General features: G+C 57.3%; 1 protein-coding gene across 17 annotated transcripts in view; it reads right to left on the bottom strand.

Annotated features, from left to right (window-relative positions):
• The window catches only part of ARHGEF10L (Rho guanine nucleotide exchange factor 10 like), a 155729-nt gene that overhangs the window by 65299 nt on the left and 69662 nt on the right, over window positions 1-20768 (bottom strand). For 12 of the 17 annotated variants that reach the window (XM_057499778.1, XM_057499785.1, XM_057499781.1 and 9 more), the window contains 10 exons: window positions 19584-19667; window positions 15777-15946; window positions 11149-11265; window positions 8135-8243; window positions 5695-5801; window positions 3452-3529; window positions 2296-2475; window positions 1276-1392; window positions 1009-1101; window positions 244-417 (listed from right to left, as the gene is read on the bottom strand). In XM_057499778.1, coding sequence (XP_057355761.1) covers window positions 244-417; window positions 1009-1101; window positions 1276-1392; window positions 2296-2475; window positions 3452-3529; window positions 5695-5801; window positions 8135-8243; window positions 11149-11265; window positions 15777-15946; window positions 19584-19667 — 1229 coding nt within the window. Of the gene's footprint in view, window positions 1-243; window positions 418-1008; window positions 1102-1275; window positions 1393-2295; window positions 2476-3451; window positions 3530-5694; window positions 5802-6535; window positions 6723-8134; window positions 8244-11148; window positions 11266-15776; window positions 15947-19583; window positions 19668-20768 lie in introns of those variants that run through there. The other 5 variants (XM_036914435.2, XM_036914436.2, XM_036914440.2 and 2 more) reach the window with 3 other exon arrangements.

Genomic DNA, 20768 nt, shown 5'->3' with positions numbered 1-20768 from the left:
CATGTCTTTACCACTGATGGGAAAAAATCAGCTCTCATCCTAAAACAACATGAACAGTAACGAAAGTGGGGGTCCAGTTGATACTAACCCTCACGGTAAGGTCTGAGGGCTCAGAGAGAAACAAGGAATCCCCTCCCTCAGAGAACACCGCCACCTGGTGGGTGGGCGCCAGGCGGGAGGCATAGCAACAGGCGGTAAAGCTGCACACGGGTCAGGGTGCAGGTAGGGAGTGCGGGCGCTCACCTTGTTGAGGCTGCTGCGGTCACTGACGCTCCTCGTCAGCTGCTGGATCTCCGCCACCTGGTCGGCCAGGCGCTTCTGCTCGTTGAGCTTCTCGGCCAGCGTCTCCAGCTCCGTGAGAGCCAGCTGCAGTGACAGCCTGTCCGGGTGGCCCCTGGGGGTGTTCTTCAGCATGTCCTGCCAGGGCCCAGAGAGAGAGGACTGAGACCCCCCACCCAGCAGACGCTCCCCTGGCCTGGGGTCAAAGCTTCACCCTCCACACCTCCTGTGGACACAGGCTTGCAAGGGCCCAGCTGGCATCTCTGAGGACACTGCTGGGGTCCCCAGCCAGGCAGCCACTCTTCCCAGCTCAGCAGTGGGGACTCACCCCCAATTAAGGACCCTCAGCAATCAGAGGAGGCACCCCAAACTCTTGGGGCCCTCTATGGGGGCTAATGGCCTCTCAGAAGGCCTCAAGGGACCAAGGTCAGCTCATCTACTACTCAGCAACTGTGCCCCTGCCAGGGGCCCTGCAGGTCCTGGGATTCCACATGCCCTTCGATCCCTTCCCGAAACCTGGGCTCACGCCACACCAGCCACTCAGCATACCACACTGGGCATGGAAAATAAGCTGTCCAATTCGATAGGGACCCTCCAGGAGTGGACAGAGGGGGATGGGAGTAGGGTGTAAGGCCCCCCCCTCCCCACAGCAGATGGGTGGGTGGATGTCAGATGAGAGGCCCACAGCGCACCCTGCGGGTTGGGGGCTGCCGGCACCCCAGGCGGTACCTGAAGCAGGAGGATGAACTGTGGGAACCTCTGGATGGGCTTCACCATCAGCCCATACAGCGTGACGCGGTCGGGGCTGCACACCTGCCTCCGCTGTTGGGGATGAGACGGGATCACTCGCGGACCCTCTGCAGGGAGGGCCCAGCTCCCCTGTGGACTGACACTGCGCATCTGGCTATAGTGCCCCCTCCCACCTGAGAACCCTTCCTGCCCTCACCACGGCCAGCACCCCATTAAGAGGGGCCCTGGAGCTCCCCCCGGGCCCACCTTGAGGAACTCGAGGAAGGCGGGCTTCGTGAGACAGGCCTTCTTGATGATGGACATGGCGTTGGTGAAGTTGTTCACGTAGTCGCTGTACACATCGAGAACCATGGACTTGGAGAACTGAAACGGTGCAGGCACGGTGAGGGAGGGCCACATGGATGCCAGGGAGGGCAGCCAGCGCCCCCTACCTCAGGGCCAGCCACAACTGTTCTGATGGCACCACAGAGAGCCTTGAGGTCAGGAAACCTGTCCCCCCACTGAGGGAGAGAAACCAGGCTCAGAAAGGTAAAGACACCCAAGGTCACAGGGAGGAGGAGGTGATGCCAAGGACAGCCCGGGGACACCCCTCCTGCCCACCGGGTAAGAAGCGGGGCACAGGTGTGATGCCCCTTCTCTACATGCACTTCCTCCCCACCCCAAGCCCCTTGGACCCACCTACCAGGGCATCAGATCTACAGAGCTCTGGGGTTTTCAGAACAATACTTTTTTCCTTTTAGCAGAACCCAATGACCTAAAACAGACCGAAGTGGAGTTCCACCCACTTGACCCTCCCTCACTCCATGAATCTCTCTGCAGGTGAAATCCACAGACTCCAGTTTGAAAACCCACAAGTCCAGCACACCCCCTCATTCCCCAAATGGGGCCCGAGCCCTGATATTCTCGGGGGGCCAAGGCCACAGGCTGTGCGAGCCCCTCAAGCAGCAGTCACTCTGCGAGTGCTCAGCAGGGCCTCTTCAGGCCCACCAGTTGGCCAGTCCCCTGGAGGCCCTGTGCCTGGGCAGAGCCAGGACAGTGTGCTGGCTTCAGCAGTACCGCAACTGCAGACACGTCCAAGGACAAACTGGACGCTGTCCTGCCCACCCCCAGCTCCGGCCTGGCAGATTCAGGCCCTGCCACCCCACAGCCCCACTGGCTTGGACAAAGCAACCTGATGGAGGCAGGAGCCTGGCCTGGGGAACAGCCAGGTCGGAGCCATGGTTTTTACATTGGTGGGTTGGGGAAAGAGAATCTGGGGACACCTACTGAAGCCACGAAGAGGTCCCCGATCTTCTCGGTGGCGTCCCACTCGGCCACGCGGGAGGACAGGGCTATCTGGAACATGGAGTGGCAGTGCAGGATCTCCTTCACGCGGAAGAACACCACCTGGCACTTGCGCATGCTCAGCACCTTGGGCTCCATCTCCATCAGGGGGTTGCGGTAGTCCTGCCAGGGCCAGTGCGGGTGAGCACCCCAAGGCCGGGCCACAAGCCTCCCACCCTCCTGCCCTCATGGCAACCTGCACAAGGCCAATCAGAACCCAGCAGGCCATGGCAGACCTTCCTTGGGGAGGGGGATTCTTACCCCTCACTCCTCACCCGTCTTTCTGGAAAGATCTCTATGAATATAGCACTCCTGGCCCCTCTTTGCCCACCCACAACTCACCCCCATGACTTCTGTGTTAAGCTGGGCTGGGAGGAAGATGCCTGCCTGCAAGGTTTTCCACTGAGGCGGGCCCCAAAGGCCAGGCTGGCTCTGTTCACAGCCATCACCCTTGGCCCCCAGGCCTAGAGCCACAATCTCCGACCAGCTTTGTCAGAAACATGGTGACATTTTCATCTCTACCCACCAGACAACTGGGCTTCTCCTCTATGGATCTGAACTCAGGAGGGGAAAAGAACGGTTTTAGCAACACCCTCCAACCCTGGCGAACATCTCCTCTCCTCTTGGCCTCACTCCTGTAGCCCACAACACCCCAGAGGATCCAGCATTTCAGGAAGTGAACTATAGACAGGTCAGCACAATTGAGCCAGGTCACGCAAGCATCAGCACAGCAGTCCCTGGGCATCCTGACAGCGAGAGGGAGGCTGCGCCTGCTGCCCTCCTGCCTCAGGGAGTGCTGGCACGACAGGGAGACACAGCCCTGTCCCCAGAGCCAGGAAGGCACAGTCCTCTCTGGCACAAAAGGGACCATGTGCCCTCTATAAGACAGGCATCATTTAGCAGAACCCCAACTCTGTGCAAATGCAGTCCTTCTGTGAACACCAAAGCATCAGGAATTCTTGGTGTCCTCAATTTATCCCCATAAAAGTGGTGGCCTTTGGCTCCTTCCCCTTAAAACTTCCCACAGTCCCCAAACACTCCTCATAGAGTGTCCCTCCAAGGCCTGCTCTGCCCCTCCGAGAGGCCCCTGGGGTCATACCTGGAGTACCCGCTTCAAAGACTCCACGTAGCCACCTTCGCTCTGCACAATGGAGCCCAGGATGTGCCTCCGGACCACCTGCTCGGGCCAGAGGGCAGTGAGTACCTGCGCCAGCCACCTCGCAGGGTGAGCACCAGCTGCACGCGGAGCCCCGGGTGACAGGGGAGAAGCTGCAATGCCCAGAGGAGCTGACTGCTGCAGGACAGGAGGGTCACATGCCTCCCAGAGCCCGCTCCTGGGACCACTGGGCCCCTGCCCAGCCTCTGCTGGCACAGATGCAAGGAGGGGAGTCACCACCTCTCCTAGGGTCAGGCAGCCTCCTCCGTCTTTGGACAACTCTCGTAGAAAATTCTCTCTTAGCTGAAGCTGAAACCTCAGCTCCCACCACTTGCAGATCCAATCCTTAACCAAACCCACTTCTACAAGACTGTCCTCAAGGAGCCCTCCTGCCCTACCCAGCGGGCCTGGCTTCAGGCTCAACAGCCCCGACCCCTCCTCTCTCCCTCCCATGTCCTTGTTGCTCCTCAGCCCAAAGCAACTCATCCTCAGGTGCAGCCAGCGAGCACCCAGCTCAGAAGTCCTCACGGGGACACGGCAGCACAGAGGCGCTGGGCGGCAAACTGCTGCACAGTGGAATCACGTGAGCATCTGCAAACCTACTGCCACCAAGCCCCTGTCCTAGACGTTCTGACTGAACTGATATCAGATGCCGCTGGGCCGCCAGGTTTTTTTAAAGCTTCCTGGATGGTTCTATTGGGCAGGGAAGCCAGAACAGAGCTCAAGAAAGGTGTCATATGTGAGGTGTCCCAGAGGGAAAGCCTGTCCACCTTGGGCCAGGGCTGGGAAGGTGACCGACATCCACTGTGCCCCCCACAGTCATCTAAGAGCATCGACCCAGGCACCCCCCACCACCACCTCCCTTGCTCCCCTCTGCCACCTCCCTCCTCCCTTTGGCACACCCTTCCTGTCTCCTCCCACTGCCCAGGCCTGACCGTGGCCCACAGCCTCACGGCTGAGTGAGGGGCCAAGCCACTGTGCTTCAAGCTGTCCCACAGCTGGGCGCACTGTCATAGGTCCCAGGTGCCCAAGCTATTCAGAGCAGAGTTCCCCGCCTCAGCACGCTGATGTTTGGGACCGGGCAGGCTGCTGTCACAGAGCCGTCCTGTGCACTGTAGGCTGCCCCCAGCTTCCCTAGCCCCTGCCCACTAGATCCCGGTTAGCACCTCCCAGCTGTGACAACCAAAAACATCGCTGTCCTCTGGGGAGGCCAAATCGCCTCCACTGAGAGCCTCTGGCAGAGGCTGACTACTACTGCCTGATCCAGGAAATGCAAAAAGCTCCCGAGGACAGAGACCCAGCCAACACGAGGAAGAGGAGCCCTGGATTGTGAGCTGGAGCCTGGGGCCACATCCGGTCCAACAGCCCTAACAGTGGCTTGTTGCCCTGGGAGGGAGTAGGGGGTTCCCATCTCAGTGCCAGTCAGGGGCCAGGCAGGTAACGGAATGAAGGAAGCAGGCGGAAAGACTCCCAAGACAGAGTCTTGGATGTGGCCACATCTCCCTGATTTTCAAAAATGGCCAAACATCTGGATTTTCTGCCAACTAAAAAACTGGCAAATCCCTTCACTGAGCACGCTGCCCCGACGTGACTTGCTCAGTGTCCTCAGAGCCACAGGAAAGCAGGGGCCTCTCACCCTGTTTGCGGCCGGGGAAGCCCAGACTGGGAGGGACTCAGGCGCAACCCCACCAAGGCCCCAGAGCAAAGCCTCCCTGATCTCGGGGGGACCCTCTGGAGAAGGAAGACATCGCCTGGGAGCCTCAGCTCTTGGGAGTGCCCATGGCGACTCTGAGGCCCAGCTTGACCACCAGTGGACAGAGGGTGGGGCTGGGCACCTCCAGAGTCCTCCCTGAGCAGTGTAAATTTAATGCTTCAACCCTTTTTTTACTGCAGTCCACTTTTTCAAACAACACCTTCATTTGAAACAGTGAAACAGGAGCTGCTCTGATGGCCATGAGGATGAGAAGCACGTGCTCCGAATGCTGGGGCACCCCCAGCACAAGAGTATGGGGCCCAATCTGGAAGGTCTGTGCAGCTCATGGAGAAGAGAACCCAAGAGGCTCCCAGCCCAGCCAGGGTGCTGCCAAGGGCCCCCTGATCGTCACTTCCCTTTCAGGACCCATATCTGTGTGGCCCCCAGCCATCCCTTCCCCGAAGATCCCCACCCACCCTGTGCCCCCACAGACCTGCTGAGGGCTCAGGCCATCCGGCATGGGGCCCAATTCCGGGGCTGGGGGCTTGATGTCCGTGACACTGACCTCCAGGAGCCCCATGTCCTCCTCTTCTGAGTCACCTGGAAAATCAGACAGGCTGGTGACACATGCAAGGCAAGACCAACACACCCTGCTCAGACTCCGGTGGCCGGGACCCACCCCAGACCCCGGTCCTGGCGGGTGAAGGGCCCTGGGGTCAGCGCCCGCTTTCCACACTCACAGCCACACTTGGCTAGGAGAGCCCATCCTTCGATACACGCGCTGAGCGGTGGGGGGGACACAAAGCAACACGCCGTCAGGGCTCCTGCCCTCCGAAGCCGCTCTGCCAGAAGCCGCGGTCCCTGCTCAGACCCGCCCGCTGCCGGCCTGCTGAAGGCCAGGCAGCCCATGTCCCCATCACTAGGCACTAAAAATAGTTTTTCTCTGGCCGCCTGAAAGGGGGAAGAAACAAGCCCTGAGAAGAACGGGGCTACTGGGCTTTGTGTTTTCATCTTTCAAAAAAAACTCAGAGACCCAAAAGGGAGAAAGCTCAACTGGTGTCCAAGAGGGAAATACAGCCAGGAGTGGGCACAGAGCCCCGGCGGGACAGGAGACAGCCAGAGGCCAGGCAGAGCACAGGGGTCTGGCCCTGGAGGCTCCGGGCCCACAAGGGAGACAAGGCACAGGGACCCGGGACTCCGGCAGCTCGTGGCTCTGAAAGCCAGTGGGGGCAGCTGTGGGCAGCAGGAAGTGGGTGCCATGGGGAAGCTGGGGAGAAAGAAGTAGCAGTGACCCAGGGGGCCAAAGGGAGCAGGGGCAGCAGGCGGGCCCTTACCTGAGCAGGAGATAGAGGAGGAGGAGGAGGAGGGACAGCGGATGACAGCATGGGGGTGGGGGTGGCGCAGGCCCTCCTGCCTGGCCCACATGGTACCCCGGGCATCACTCCGCACCCACCCCGGCCGCCGGCCCCGCGGCTTCCTCTTCCCCCATGCGCCACTGGGCAACATTCTTGGCTGGTGATTCGAGCCCTGCCTCGGCTATTAATAACGCCTCTGGTGGGAGGGTCACTTTAGGAAAGGCTCTGGGCTAACAGGCAGCGTGGGCAGGGCCTGGGGAGAGCCCGCTGGCAGCCCGGCTGGCCTGTGGGCAGGGTGACCAGGAAGAGTTCCCAGCCTGCCTGTCCCCTCTGTCCTTCCTCCGGGCCACTCTGCTAAGTTTGAAATGGGTCTTTGGCCCGTCCCCTCCCTCCTGAGGTCTGGCACTGCATCGAGCGCAGGCAGTGGTGGGTCAGACCCACTTCACAGATGAGGAACCTGCTGCTCGGGGGTCGGGAAGGACGCAGGATCACCCGCCAAGGGGCCACGGAGCCGGGGCCCGAAGCCAGGTCAGTGAGAGGCCATCCTAGCACCAAACACCTCCACCCGTGACTGCCCGCGAGAATGACGCCTGCCCCCCAGAAGCCAGCGCTGGGCTCCTTCCACACACTTCCTCGGTCATCTTCACCGCAGCCCCAAGACACATGCCGTATTAGCCCCACTGTGCAGAGGGAACTGAGGCATGGAGGGAGTGAAATACACAGCTTTTCACGTAGACGCAGAGTCTCGACCTTCTCCCTGGCTTGGACGCCTGTGCTGACCTGGCCCCAAGATCCTCACCCCAACACTCCCTCTTCCATCCCTTCCAGGCCTGTGTGTCTCCAGGCATGTCACTGAACCTCTCTGTTCCCTCATCTCCAAATGGGAACAGGACAGGCCTCTGTGTCTGTTTGGTGTTTCTAAGAATTAAGTGAGGAAGTGTGCTTCAGCTCTTAGGAGAGTACCTGGCACACAATAACTACGCGATAAATGTTGACCGTCATGAAAATCGTTTCTTGAACATCTCATACATCTCCTCCCCGCCTCTGGGGCTTCGCACGTGCTCAATGCTCTGTCTGGAGCACTTGGCCCCTGCCCTGTTCTGTGCTCTCCCTCTCCTTCTGCTCCAGCCCTTCCCTACCTTTCATTCCTGAATTCCACACTCATGTCCTCCACACTCATGTCACGGTGGCCCACCACCCCGCCAGTCTATCTGTATTCACTTCCTATTTACATGCCTGACTCCCCCACTGTGCCAGGGGCTCCTGGGAGAAATGCTGCTTACTTCATCTTGGTGGTCCTGCATCCTGCACTTAGTAGGTATTCAATAAATATTGGATGTGGGATGGATAAAAGAAGGAATGAATGGGGGCACTCAAAGCTGAGGCCAGGCGAGCCAGATACCACAGGAGGCAGGAGGTCAAGACGCATCCCAAAGACCAAGGGCCCGGACATGCGGGGCTCGGCCCCAATCTCCACCTCCAGAGGAGCCCAGACACCAAGCGACCTCGCCCACACACACCCCGCTGTCACAGAGCTGAGCGCCAACCCTCCTCCCCGCTGAGCCCGCAGTGCCTCACCGAGGACATCTTTCCTGTGCAGAAAGGACACTTTGCGCATGACAGCGATCCTTGTCTTCTCCAGTCCGTCCTTGGTCCCGCTCTTGGCAGCCTTCATGAGCTGGGTCATCTGAGCAAAGGCAGAGGAGCTCGTCAGAGAAGTTGAGGGAGGCCCTGAGACACCTGCCACCAAGGACCACCAGCTCCACCCATGGCCTCCCAGCCTGGGCTGCAGGCACTGGGACCCCAGAGCCCATTCTTTCCCAGGGAGCAGGGAGCAGAGGCCAAGAGGGACAGCAGAGCAGTGCCACCCTGAGACCACCTGGAAAGGGGTGAGAAGGGGCATCTGTGGCCTGCAGGAACCTTCTTTACCAGCAAGGTGGGGGACAGGTCCTAACCCAATTTTTTCCCTTTGGGACAAACTACATGGGTAGATGCCAAATTAAGGAGATGGTGTGACCCTGGGAAAAAGGCTTGTGCCCTGGAGCCCCGGGCCTGGGTGGAGATCCCAGCTCTGCCACTCCCCCACAGTGTGACTCAGGATAAGTCACCTAACCCCCTGAGCCTCAGTTTCCTGAGATTCACCAGGGTCTGGGAGGACTGTACAGACAGGGTGTTGGGAAGCATGCTCAACAGTAAAATAAGCTGGACAAATGGTGGTGACTACTTTCGGGGCAACTAAAAAGAGGTGAGGGCATGCCCCTACCCTATCTGCAGAAGCCACGCAAGGAAACCCATCCCTTGCCCCCCAAACCAGCTGCTTTCTTACTGACCCACTGCCTCGGGAACAGGGAGAAGGCTTTCTGAAGTTGCCACGGAGCACAGCACAGCTTCCCCTGGGTGCGGAGGGACCCACAGATACTGGCATAGCAAGCTAAGCAGAATTTGAGGTACACGAGGACAGCACACTCAGGAGGGGGAAGCGAGTACCCTGCACCTGCAGAGAGCTGCTGTCCCCTAACTCATTCCTGTGTCCCCCAAGCCCCCAGTGCCAGCCCTGACATCTTTCCTGACACACAGTCAACACTATCTGATAGAACTTTCTACAGTGATGGAAACGCTCTCTATCTGTGCAGTCCAATACGAAAGCCACTAGCCAAGTGTAATTATGGGGCACTTGAAAAGTGGTTGGTGCAATGAGGACCCAAAGTTCCGATTATATTTAATTTTAATTAATTTAGATTTAAATAGCCACATGGCTACCATAACGGACAGCGCAGTTCTAGGAACACGATAAAGCTCTCCACAGGTCTCTGCTCTCACTACCACCTTCCTCCAAATGCAAGTGCCCAGGCACTTCCTGGGGGTCTGGCCAAGGAAGGCTTGCCGAAAGCATGCTGGGTGCCCCGGCTAGGGGACAGGGTGGCAGCTCTTCAGGAACAAGGCCAACTGTCTGGCAACAACCAGCAGGAGAGAAAGGGATGCCCCCAGCCCCTCCTATAATTAATGACAAAATTCTAGAGCAGCGATTCTTGGCCTTTTAGTGGGGCTGGTCAGAGCACCTGTGAGAATCTATAGAAGGGGACAGATGCCAACCCCAGAAACTGTACAAAGATGCTCATCCCCCTCTGGGGGGGTCCCACGGGGGGGTCCCACCCCCCAGGTTGTAAACCTCTGTTCTAGAGCCCAGCTCCTGCCCCAGCAGGCAGCCATCAGGGGGCTGTCCTACAAATTCCCAGAGCAGTATTTGGGAGAATCATCAGAGGAACCTTTTCTTGGCATATTCCTGGGCAAAAAGGAGCAACAGGTGAACACCCCAAGAGGCACCCCTGAGTCAACTGCCACCTCCACCCATCTTTGCAGTGCAGAGGCTGGGCCGGGGGACTCCGATTCTGGGACTGGGCCCGGGGCATGCACCCTGGACTGAGACTCTGCCCTTCATGTGCCCCCTGCTCCTGTCTGAGCCTTGGCTTCCTGAAGTTAAACCTGCCCCAGCCTGGGGTCACATGCCTCTCAGGGAGTGTCTGCATAAGGCCTTTGCAAACGGTGAAGCGCCTCTCCCCATCCTCCTGGAGAGCCTTGGGTCCTGCTCCAGCAGGCAGTGCCACGGATGGCGGGGCACCCAGGCTTCGGCACACACAGACTCAGGTTTGCACCCTGCTCTACCGATGACCACTGGTATGTCCACTAGCCAATTACTTCACTCTCTGGCCTCTCTGCCACTAGATGACAGCAGTAAAACAGCTGCCTCCCAGGGTGCCTGGGACAAAACCTCCGTCACGCGAGTAATAACTGAGCTCTTGGGTTCTGCCAAGCACAGCACTGAGCACCTCATGATCTGGGCTCATCTAATCCCTGCAGCCATGCTGGGGGCTGGTGCTATTAATGCCCCCACTTCACAGGTGAGGAACCTGATGCTCAGAGAGGTGAAGAGGTCTGCCCAGGGTCACACAGAGAGGAACTGGTGGGACTGGGATTCAAACCCAGGCCTCCAAAGCACAGAGCACATAGTAGGTGCTCAATTGATGGAAGTTACTGCTGTCAATATCATCATCCAGAAGTCTGAGTCCCATCTGATAAGATACTGTGATTTCTCCTACAGACACGCCTATCCTCGCTCTCTGAATACCTCAGAGGGGGAGGAACGTTCACGTCACCACTCACATTGTTCAAAGGGTAACCCAAAGCCACCCAACACAGGTATCAAATCTGCAGATTCCTGGGCCTTGGTCCAGACCTACAGGTTCAGAATCTCTGGGGGTAGAGCTCAGGAATCCACATTTTTTGAAGCAGGTGATTCTGAGGCCCCTAAAGTTTGAAAACCCACCCAGAAACTCTTGCAGGCAATTAAGGGTTCACTTGAGGGTGGCAAGGAAGACAGAGGCAAGAATGCGGAAAGGAACAAGCCGCTTTAAAGCATCAACCCATTCCAGCACAGGCACACAGTGTGGCCAGGGCCCAGGTCTCAGGGCGGCCCTGGGACTTGGAGTGGGAGCCAGAGGCTCAGGCCCACCCTCCCGAGCCCCAGAAGCGGCAGGAAAGGCCCCCCCCCCGGGACTCCCACCCCGCACTTAGGAGGGAGAGATGGACAATACCTTCCAATCGTACTTGTGCTTCAGCTCCTGCATGTCTCTCCCCCCAACTCTTAAAGCCAAGATGTCTCTCTTAGTCCTGGCGTATCTCTCCTTTAGCCTAGTCAGGTCTGGAGAAAGCTGGAGCCCCCAAGCAGCCAGGCAGAGGAGAGCAGGTGAGAGGGGCAGGCAGGGCAGGGAGGAGACAAAACATGGACAACAGGGGAAAAAGGAGACTCAGGTAAGGTGACAGATGGACAACCCAGGGAAAGCAAGATTTGGGACTTGCAGGTGACCAGGGCCCAAGCAGCAATCCGGTCAGGCTCCTCCCTGGAACTGGCTGCAACAGTGCCCAACCCAACGCGCCAGGCAGCTGGGAGCTGGGTCTCTGCAGGTGGGAATCCCGGCTGCTGGGGAGGAGAGGTGGGAGGGGAGCCCCCACTGTCAGGGAAGAGGAACGGTGCTCAAAGGACAAGGACTATGTCTTCTTCATCTCCCCATCCTGGGGGCCCAGCAGAGGGCATGTGACATAGGAGGTTCTTGGCAAGTTTGTGAGATGGATGGATGTCAGGTGGGTGGATGGGTGGAATGGGCGAGCATGGGGAAACCGGGATGAGTGGGCAAGTGCACAGGAAGATGGGTGAAAGGAACGAGGGATGGTTAGACAGATGGACAGACAAGAAACAGAGGGATGGGTAGACAGGCTCATGGATGGACAGATGGAAGGATAGGCAGACAGATAAATGGAACGGTGAGCAAACAGATGAATTTAGTTGGATGGCTGTGCAAATGGATGGAGGGACAAAAAGTCAAATGAATGAATAAAAGCATGAATGGACTGGTGGGTGGACAGACAGAGGCAGTGCTGTGCTGGTAAATATCAAACAAGCGGTTCTCCAGGAAAAAGAATCCTACTTTGCAGTATTTCCATAGCATGACTACTCCCCCGTGGCTAATTTCAAACTACCAATGTGGTATCACTGCATGCGGAGTTGGAAAAAGATGTGCATAATTGGTTCCCAGGTTCCTATTAGCTTGAATGAGTTGTCTCTAGCACCCACTAGAGGAAGGGGTGATGAGTGGAGGGAGGGAGGTGAAGAGGGATGGGTAGGCAATGGATGGAAGGATGGGCGCACTAGCTTACATATCATCTGGGAAGATGGATGGATGGACAGACATTCAAATGCATGAACTGTATGAGCAATAGTGACATTTGGTAAAGTATATAGAAGATCAAGACAGGTACCACTTCTAGACAGACAAGTAGAAGAATCAAGAGTATGAACTGTGGAGGCAGGCAGGCCTACATTCAAACCACCAACCCTGCTCACCAACCATAATGCTCTTTACCTCGCTCAGCTGCAGCTTCCGCACTGGTCAAGTGGACATAATAATCACTACTTCACAGAGTTATTGAGAAGATTATATGGACAATCCTCGTAAGGCCCAGAGCTTTGTAAATGCTCAAAAAATGGAACTTTTCTTTCAAATTATAAGTGCTCAATATTTGCTGAATGTATGGATAGTTGTTTGGATGGATGGATGAATAGATGCCTAGATGGATGGATGGATGGATGGACGGACGGACGGACGGACGGATGGATGATGGAAGGACAGGGTATTTTCTTTTGAGTCAAATGTGATGTTGAGTTGCAGCTCTACCACTTACTGGCTAACCACTTACTACTGGATCCTAAACACATCATTTAACCTCTCTAAGCTTCTATCTAGGTTCTCTAATCAACAAAATGAGATTCTTAATACAAATAAGACCAACTGCTCTGGGGTACTGATTTGCCACACTAGGCAAATGTTCACTATTGTTATGCAACAATAGGAACCCTTCTGAGAACTATACAAACTCTAAAAAAAACTGGAGAGTTGGGCTCTGTATTGAGTCCTGTTTCATCGATGAATAAGATTGATAAATAAAATAAAATAAGGTTGTAAATGAAATCATAAAGCCCCTGGGCCTTCTGATGCCCCTCCAGCTCTCTAAGGGTCAGAAGAACCAGGATGGAAGGTTAACTGTGGAACTGGGCAGATCGGAGCAGGGGAGTGACAAGGCTGAGGTCAGAGCTAGCATTTCTGCCCAATCCCCTGGCCAGCTGGATACGGTGGCCTTAATTATGAAGAGGTCACAACCAAAAAGTGGAAAAGTTCAATGCAGATTATTTCACAACTAAAAAGAAAAAAGAAAAAAAAAAACTCCCACTGACCATGTGTAGCAACCAGCAGGTGCTTGTTAACGTAACAGGCCCAGTCAGATCCCAGCTCCCGCTTACACTTGTGTCAGGAGCTGCCAGTGGGGTCCCTCTGAAGACCCTCAGTAACTTTCTTTGGCAAAAATCTGCCCACAGAGGGCTGGCCTCTAGAGACATCTGAAGGAGGGGCTCCAGTAGTTCTCTTGCAGCTGGGCAGAGTGCCAGGCCCCATCCTTCTCCAAGGACAGGGCAAAACACTTCCCGGGTTCTCTGCTGGCCACTGCCCCCCATCACACACGACACACAGCCAAGCAGCAGAGGCCCAAAAACATGCAGCTGCTGAGACACAGGCGCGGGACGGGGGCACCCCCAAGCAGTTCAGGAGGGCGGAGCGCTGCAGGCTGGGCTCAGGGGGCTTTCCCCGGCAGGGTAGGTACCAGAGGAAAGGCCCCTCCACTGCCCCATCTCCCTGGGAGCCTGCTATTCAGGGATCAGACAGGCCTTGGTAGGCAGCCAGAGAAAAAGTCCTCATGATTAGAAATTCCAAGAACTCTGCCACATAGTTTTTCTGCTGAAAAAGAGCCCAAAGCTTGCAGCTTGAGGGTGTAAGGGACATGAGCTGACGGGCAGCCCCCAGAGACCCCAGCTCTGGGGCCGGGCCACGGGGAGGGCCAGCGCAGCATTTCTCAGAGGGCTCTGTGGGTCCCTTGTATACCCTGGAGGGCAGAGTGCTGGTTGGAAAGCAGATCATCGGGCCCTACCCAAACCCTGAACCAGAGTCCCTGGAAGGGAGGCCCTGGCATCTACAATTTCAACCACTACCCACATGATCCCGCTGCCCACACAAGTTGGAGGACCACCACTGGAGAGCCCCAAGTCAGCACCTTCATGCCTCCCGCCCGCCGAGATGTCTGTGGTTCCTCCTGGTCCCCAGTGAGAAGGCAGGAAGCTGGGGACGTGGCTATGGGGAATTAGGAGAGACAGCCAGAGGCTGAGAGCACGGGCTGCTCACACTACCCAGAGCTGGGCCAGGACACACGCGTGCTGCGCTCGCATTGAGAGGCAACTGGAAGCTACGGTGGCCTCCTGCCCAGAGCTCTCCTTATCCCAGAGTAGGGCCTGGTGCCTCTTCCAAGGACAGAACGGTACCAGACCTGTCCCTGCGCTTTCACCTGGGCCATGCCTCCTGCCTGGTTTTTCCTCCCCTCTGGCTTCTGCACCCTGGCCCCCAACTCACCTCTCTGGGAAGCCCCATCTGATAGCCCTGTGGGATCCCATCCACAAGAGGCATGTGGGACAGGTACACAGGCTCATTTTATAGATAGGCATTTTTAACTTCATTTTTGACAAATCATTTCATAGTTGGTATCTCCTCTTGGACCATAATGGTTTGCCGAGCACCCCAGCCCACACCCTAATAAATCGGCTGGGAACAAAGCAGGTACCATACACACTGGACTTTATCTTAGTAGGACATCAAAGCCATTTTTCATGGCACAGCCCATGGAGGCCCTGCCACAGGGACCTGCTCAGCCCCCAGGGCTTCCCAAGGATTTAGGGAGCCCATCCTGTCTGAAGACTCTTAGTATGGGTGATCTCCCAGAGGGGACCCCTAAACTCAGGAAGGGGAATTAGGAAAGATTCGGCAGTGCCCATAGTCCCGGGCCAGTCCTGGGGCGCCCTGCCTTGTCCCTGTGCTGCTGCAGGTGCCTGGCTGTCTTTTCAAACCAGCCCAAAGGGCCGTGGTCACCTCTGGTTGGGTGGAGCCTGCCTATAAGCAGCTGCCCCCGTTAAAGCCCAAATCTCAGCAGGGACAGAATCTGCCTTTCGGTGGCTTCTACAGAGCGGACGGGAGGAGGAGCCACAGTCCTTCCTCCTCCTGGCTGCCGTGGCTCCTTCCCTGCACAGCGTAATGACGCACCCAAAGGAACCAACGTGTGGGCAGCACCTGGAAAGGCCTTGGGAAGACGCCTCTGGGCAGCAAAGCCTTAGCCGCGGCGGCCCTGGCTCCCTCACTTCCCCAGGGCAGAGGACTATGTGGCTCTAGGACTGAGAATGCATCCTGGAGGCCAGGAAGATCAAGCTGCCAACTCGAATCAGTTCACTGGGCCGCCTGGAGCGCTGTGTTCGAGAGGATTCCGAGGCCAGATCTGAGCCCACAAGCTTCATGGCCAATTGCTGGGGTCGGCCATAGGAATGGGTGAGGGGCACCTAGGCAGGTGTGACTGCACCTATCCCAGGCTTAGGACGCTCCACAGCTAAACGGCAATGTGGGTGCATCATTTCCTACTTCAGGACACCTGGGCCACTCCCTCTCTCACCAGGCATTCCTGCGTATCACTGATGTTCAGCTATGAGTCTCAGCCTGGCCCTTACCACCCTCCTTACCCTTCCCTGAGGGGGGCCTCAGTCCCCTGACTGGGCTGAGAGATGCCTCTGGCCCCTCACCTTGGGCTGGAAGGACACTCGATGCTTCACAGGCTCTGCCTCTGGCTTGGCCTCCTCCCCTGAGTCCTCGCTGTAGCTCTCAAATTCACTGGAGCTCCAACCTAGGTCCTCCGTCGCCCTGGGCACCCCGTCCCGGTGCACATCATCGTAGAGCAGGTTCCTCTCTGCCCCTGTGGGCCAAGGGACAGGGCTGGTGAGAGGAGGCCCTGAGGCCAAGCCCACCAGACCCATTTCTGAGGCAGGAAGGCAGGTGGGGCTGGGTAGGGGTAGATGTGGTTTGCCCCTGAGGTTTCACCTCCACTTCCCTGTCCATCAGACAGAGGTGATGAAACACAACATCCACCCAGGACGACAGGAGAAAATGCAGAAAAGCATGAGGAATATGTCAAGTATGCAACAGGCTCAACAATTCCCCCCATGATCAGTACTGCTTTCCTGAGATCTGAGTGCTCATTCTGGGCCTTCTTGGCACCTTTTTTTTTAGTGGAAAAGAGAAGACCTAGGACCAAGTTCTGCATCAGGCCCTCAGCTCTGGCCTCAGCATTCCTGGGGGTAAATTGGAGATCACAGGGGCATCAGCATGAGTTCTCAGTCCAAATCTGGGTTTACCATGTGGACCCCAGATCGTCCAGTAGGGGGCGTGCCTGGTCCGGCTTCCAAGAACGTTCCCTTTACCAAAGCCCACAGGAAATACTTTGAACTGAAAAGGGCAGGGAAAAGCTGTTCCACTGGCCTGGAGACACCGCACCCCCAGCAGCACCCTTGGAGTCTCTTGTCAAATCAGGTGTGAGACGCTGCTTCAAGGCTGCAGTGGGGAAGCCACTGCCCCGGGACCCAGGGCTTCACCCCTCCAGGGTGCACTTCCGGGCTGTTCCCTGGAGAACTGCAGGGCAGGCCTCAGTGAGAGGCCAGACCCCAGAACGGGCAGGAAGATGAAAATGCTTTTAGCAACAGAGAAGGAATACGGCCCTGGGAAAGGTTAAAAAATAATCCGCTCAAAGCATGTGTGCTGAAGAACAGGAAGCTTTGGTTATCAGAGATCTTTCTCAAAAATGGGGATGATAATAAGCCAAAGGTCGAATACATCAAATCTGTACAAAAAGCTCTAGCAAGAGCCCGACACGTGGCAGATGCTCACCAGGAGCAGCCAATCCTTCCTCGTGGGGATGCTCAGTGGGCTCGGGTGCCATCGCACTGACCCAGAGCCCCCGCCTCCACCCCACAGGAGAGTTGCGGCAGTGGGGGTGGGGGTCTGGGAGATCTCAGCCAGAGAAGGAGCAGATGCACTGCGGCTTAGCTGGGGCCTCGGGTCCGGGGTCGGGAGGGAGTGCGAGGTTATTTTTAAGCAAAAGATAATAATGACTAATGTCTCCAGGGAGTGGAGCAGCTGGTGACCAGGCTGTGACCTTTACCAGGCTGGGCTGATTGTCCTGTCACTACAGTGGAGGCCCCACAACCTGTGAGCACAGGAGCAGAGCCCAGTTCTGGGGACTCCCCTGAGGAAGAACACAGGCAGCCAATGCCTCTCCATCGTCTACCTCCCCACACTTCCACGAGCATCTCACCAGCCTCCCACCCACCTACATCTCCAGGGCACCACATTCATCACTAGATGCTTCTTGCAGCTCTGGGTTCAGCAGGGTGCGAATAATCACACACACACTCACACACACACCCATTAGAAAGACAAGAAGACATGTGGCCTGCTGGCGATCAGACAGGGCTAGGGGAGGGGGCTGTAGACTCCCAAGCCAGGCTCCACGCATTCACCACAATGCCTTCTGCCAACACTCCACCATCCTGGTGATCACTGTGGGCTCACTGAGAAATACTGTCCCTGGTAGAAACTGTCACTAGATTCCTGAGTCTATGCCAAATCCTCAGCCTTTGGGGACCTCACAGCAGTCTTGGTCCCTACCCTCTGCTTCCTGGGCCTCAGGCTTCACTAAGGCAGCCCTGCTTCCTAAGCACTTACCGCCCCCCACCCACCCCACTGCTCAGGACTCTACATCAATTATCTCATGGCATCCTCGTAAGCCAAGGACGGAGCTACTGTGGCCTCCATTTTGTGTCGACTGAGACCCAGAGAGGGCAGGCAGAAGTTCTCCAAGGTGATGCTCCCCAAAGTCCTGTGGGTTCAGGCTCACATTCTGATTTTGCATGAAGCAGCCAAGGCCCAAAGGCACATGGCCCAGCGCCCCAATCAATGGCAGAGCTGGGATCTGAACCCAGGTTAGCATGTGTGACTGCTCCTCAGCTGACAAGCTCCTCTCCGAGTGCCCACCGAGCACACCCAGTCCACACAGGTCAAAGCCAGGCCCCGGCAGGTGTAATACTAACAGCAGCAGCAACATGGCTTGTGCAGCGCACCTCCTGAGGGCCGCCATGGCCTTGTCTGGCTCAACCCTCCTACAGCCTATGCATGGGGGGTCCTAGGATGAGTGTCGTGGTCCCCAAATTGCAGGCTCAGAGCTGACTCCCAGGCCACCTGCTCTTAACCAACTCAGGGTAAACTGCAGAATAACAGGAACATGCCATATCAGAGCTCCACTAATGGAGCCAACTAATTAGTTGCTTGATTAGATTCAGGTGGGAAAACAGCCTAAGAGGGCTAAACAAGGGGCTCAGGCTACTCAGGTCTCACCCTCTGGGGCCTTCCTACCAAACCCCGCCTCCCATCACAGCACCCTTTCCCACCTCTCCCTGGACTCAGATGAGCAGCAAGCCGGGATGTTCTCAGCACCTCCTAGGCTTGTTAAAGGGATGTGGGTATTGTTGACAGGAGTCAGGAGTGTGGCTCTGGGCCCCTTGGGCCTTGTCACATTGTCTGAGCATCTTTCCCACTGAACTGCACATAGCCCAAGGATGGTTACGGTCACCCATCAGACTAGAAGCTCCTCAAAAACAGAGGCTATTTCTCCCCACATAGGGAGCCTCTGAAAGCAGCGAATTGTGTAGTAAGAAAAGCAGAGTCAGACAGATATCTGTTCAAATACTGGCTGTGTGATCTGGGGCTGGTGGCTTAACCTCTCTGATACAACTGTCAACTGGAGCCATGCTCTGCAGGCCTCACAGGGTTGACTGAACACTGGGAACACGTGTGTTTTATCTGTCACAAGACACTGCCCAAATCTCCCTAGGGTAGGGGACACAGCTCTGGACTTGGCATCAGAATAACCAGATTCAAATCCCAGCCCTGCCTCTAGTTTCCTTGTCTGTAAAACAAGGCCATAATACCCCAAATCAAAGTTTCTAAGCAGATTACGCGTGACCAGACAGGACAAGGAGCAGGCCTAATGTGTTCAGGCTGTGAATCATTATAAAATGTTTCTCCTCTCTCCTGCTGGGTGACTACGCTGGGCCCAGCTCAACAGGACCATCCCCACCCCCACCCTGTTTCCCCACTGAGGCAACCATCTCCTGTCCTTCCAGTCCCCCCTTGGGCCTCACGACAGAGCAGGCACAGGCCTTTCTCCGCTTCAGTGGGTAGCGTTAACAAGCTGCTGTTTTCCCCAACAGCCCTGGGAAGCCCGGGCTATTACCCCGTTTTCCTGAGGGAGGAATCGAGGCTTGGAGAGGTGAAATGACGTGGGGGGCATCTCCAGCCTGTGAAGCTCTAACGCACCCCAGCCCCAGCGGGGCCATGCCTTCAGCCTTCTCCTGATGACTGCACTGGGTTTTAAAGCAAGAAGGAGGGGCACTGGGCTGGGTGGGGCCAGGGGGAAAATGGAAAGAAGACCTCCCCAGTCCCCGCCCCGCCCACCCGTCCCAGAAAGAGGCAGCGGCGAGCTGAGCGAGAGGCTGTACCGGGTTGGTGGGCGTCCAGGGCCTCACAGGGGACGTCGTCGTAAATCACATCTTCCTCCAGGGCAGGGAAAGTGAACCGGTCGACTGGGCACAAAGGGAGCGGAGAAAAGCAGTAATGAGGCTGTGGCGGCCCAGGCAGGAGGCGGCTGCCAGTGACATCAGGACCGCACCAGCTGGCAGCTCCCGCCTGCGGGCCCGGCGTCCTGATGGCTTGGCCGGCAGCACACAGCCGGCCCCTAGGGAGCCCCGGCCGCTGCCCTCAGAAGGCACAGGATCCGATGCTTCTGCCCATCCCCCGGCCCCTCCAAGTCGCCCCCAGTGACCGTCAGACCCCACCAGCCGCCTGCCACCCACAGGCCTCCCCATCAGGCCGCTGCAGCCGCTGCTCAGGGCACCTGCAGGGAGCACGGAGCAGACCCAGCACCTGTGTCCTGGGGCCCGGGGGCATCTTCAGTCGCCCAGGACTCCGGGACTACCCCCAAAAGGAGCTACTCCCACCCAGAGGCGGGCCAGGGCAGAGCCACCCTGGCAAGTGCAGGGAAGGAGGGACAGGAGGCTGGATTTAGAGCGTGGGGTTAAGGAGGGTCCCCCCAGAACTCAGCCAGCAGGGTCCTGACTGAACATCTCAGAAGGGAGCACATCCCTGTCCTAACGTTTCTTGGGCAGCTATGAGCAGGGCTGAGCATGCACCCTGCCCATGTTCGCAGCTACCAGGGTGGAAATTAAAGGAGGTCTCCTCCCAAAACTGTGGACACAACCTCTGCCCTCCGAAGGGGGGTGGGGCCCCTGCGGAGCGAGGGTTTGGGAAACCAGTCCCTACCCCATGACGGGAGCCAGCCCTCGCTCCACCAGCCTCCTGGGAAGACGCCAGGCCAAGAGGACTCTCAAGTTCCTACTCCTAACTGCAGTGTATCCCACAGGTCCGGGGCCCCCGGGGCCCTGTCAAGCCTCATCCTTGACCGCCTCTGCCTCCCCCACACAGCTTCTGCCTCCCACATGGCTCTCAGACCTGCCCGCCTCTCGCCAGGGCCGCAGTCCGGGCCTGGGACTCCATCGCCTGGACAGCCTCCTCCCTGGGCTCCAGCCCAGCCCACCTTGTCTCGTGGCCTCACCCGACCCCACAGCGAGGCACTGGACTGGAATGCACATGTGGCCACATCTCCCTTGTGCTGCTTTCAGAAAAGC

The sequence above is a fragment of the Manis pentadactyla genome, chromosome 4 (genome assembly GCF_030020395.1).
Source record: "Manis pentadactyla isolate mManPen7 chromosome 4, mManPen7.hap1, whole genome shotgun sequence".
NCBI lineage: Eukaryota > Metazoa > Chordata > Mammalia > Pholidota > Manidae > Manis > Manis pentadactyla.
This window is presented reverse-complemented; position numbering and strand designations above follow the sequence as displayed.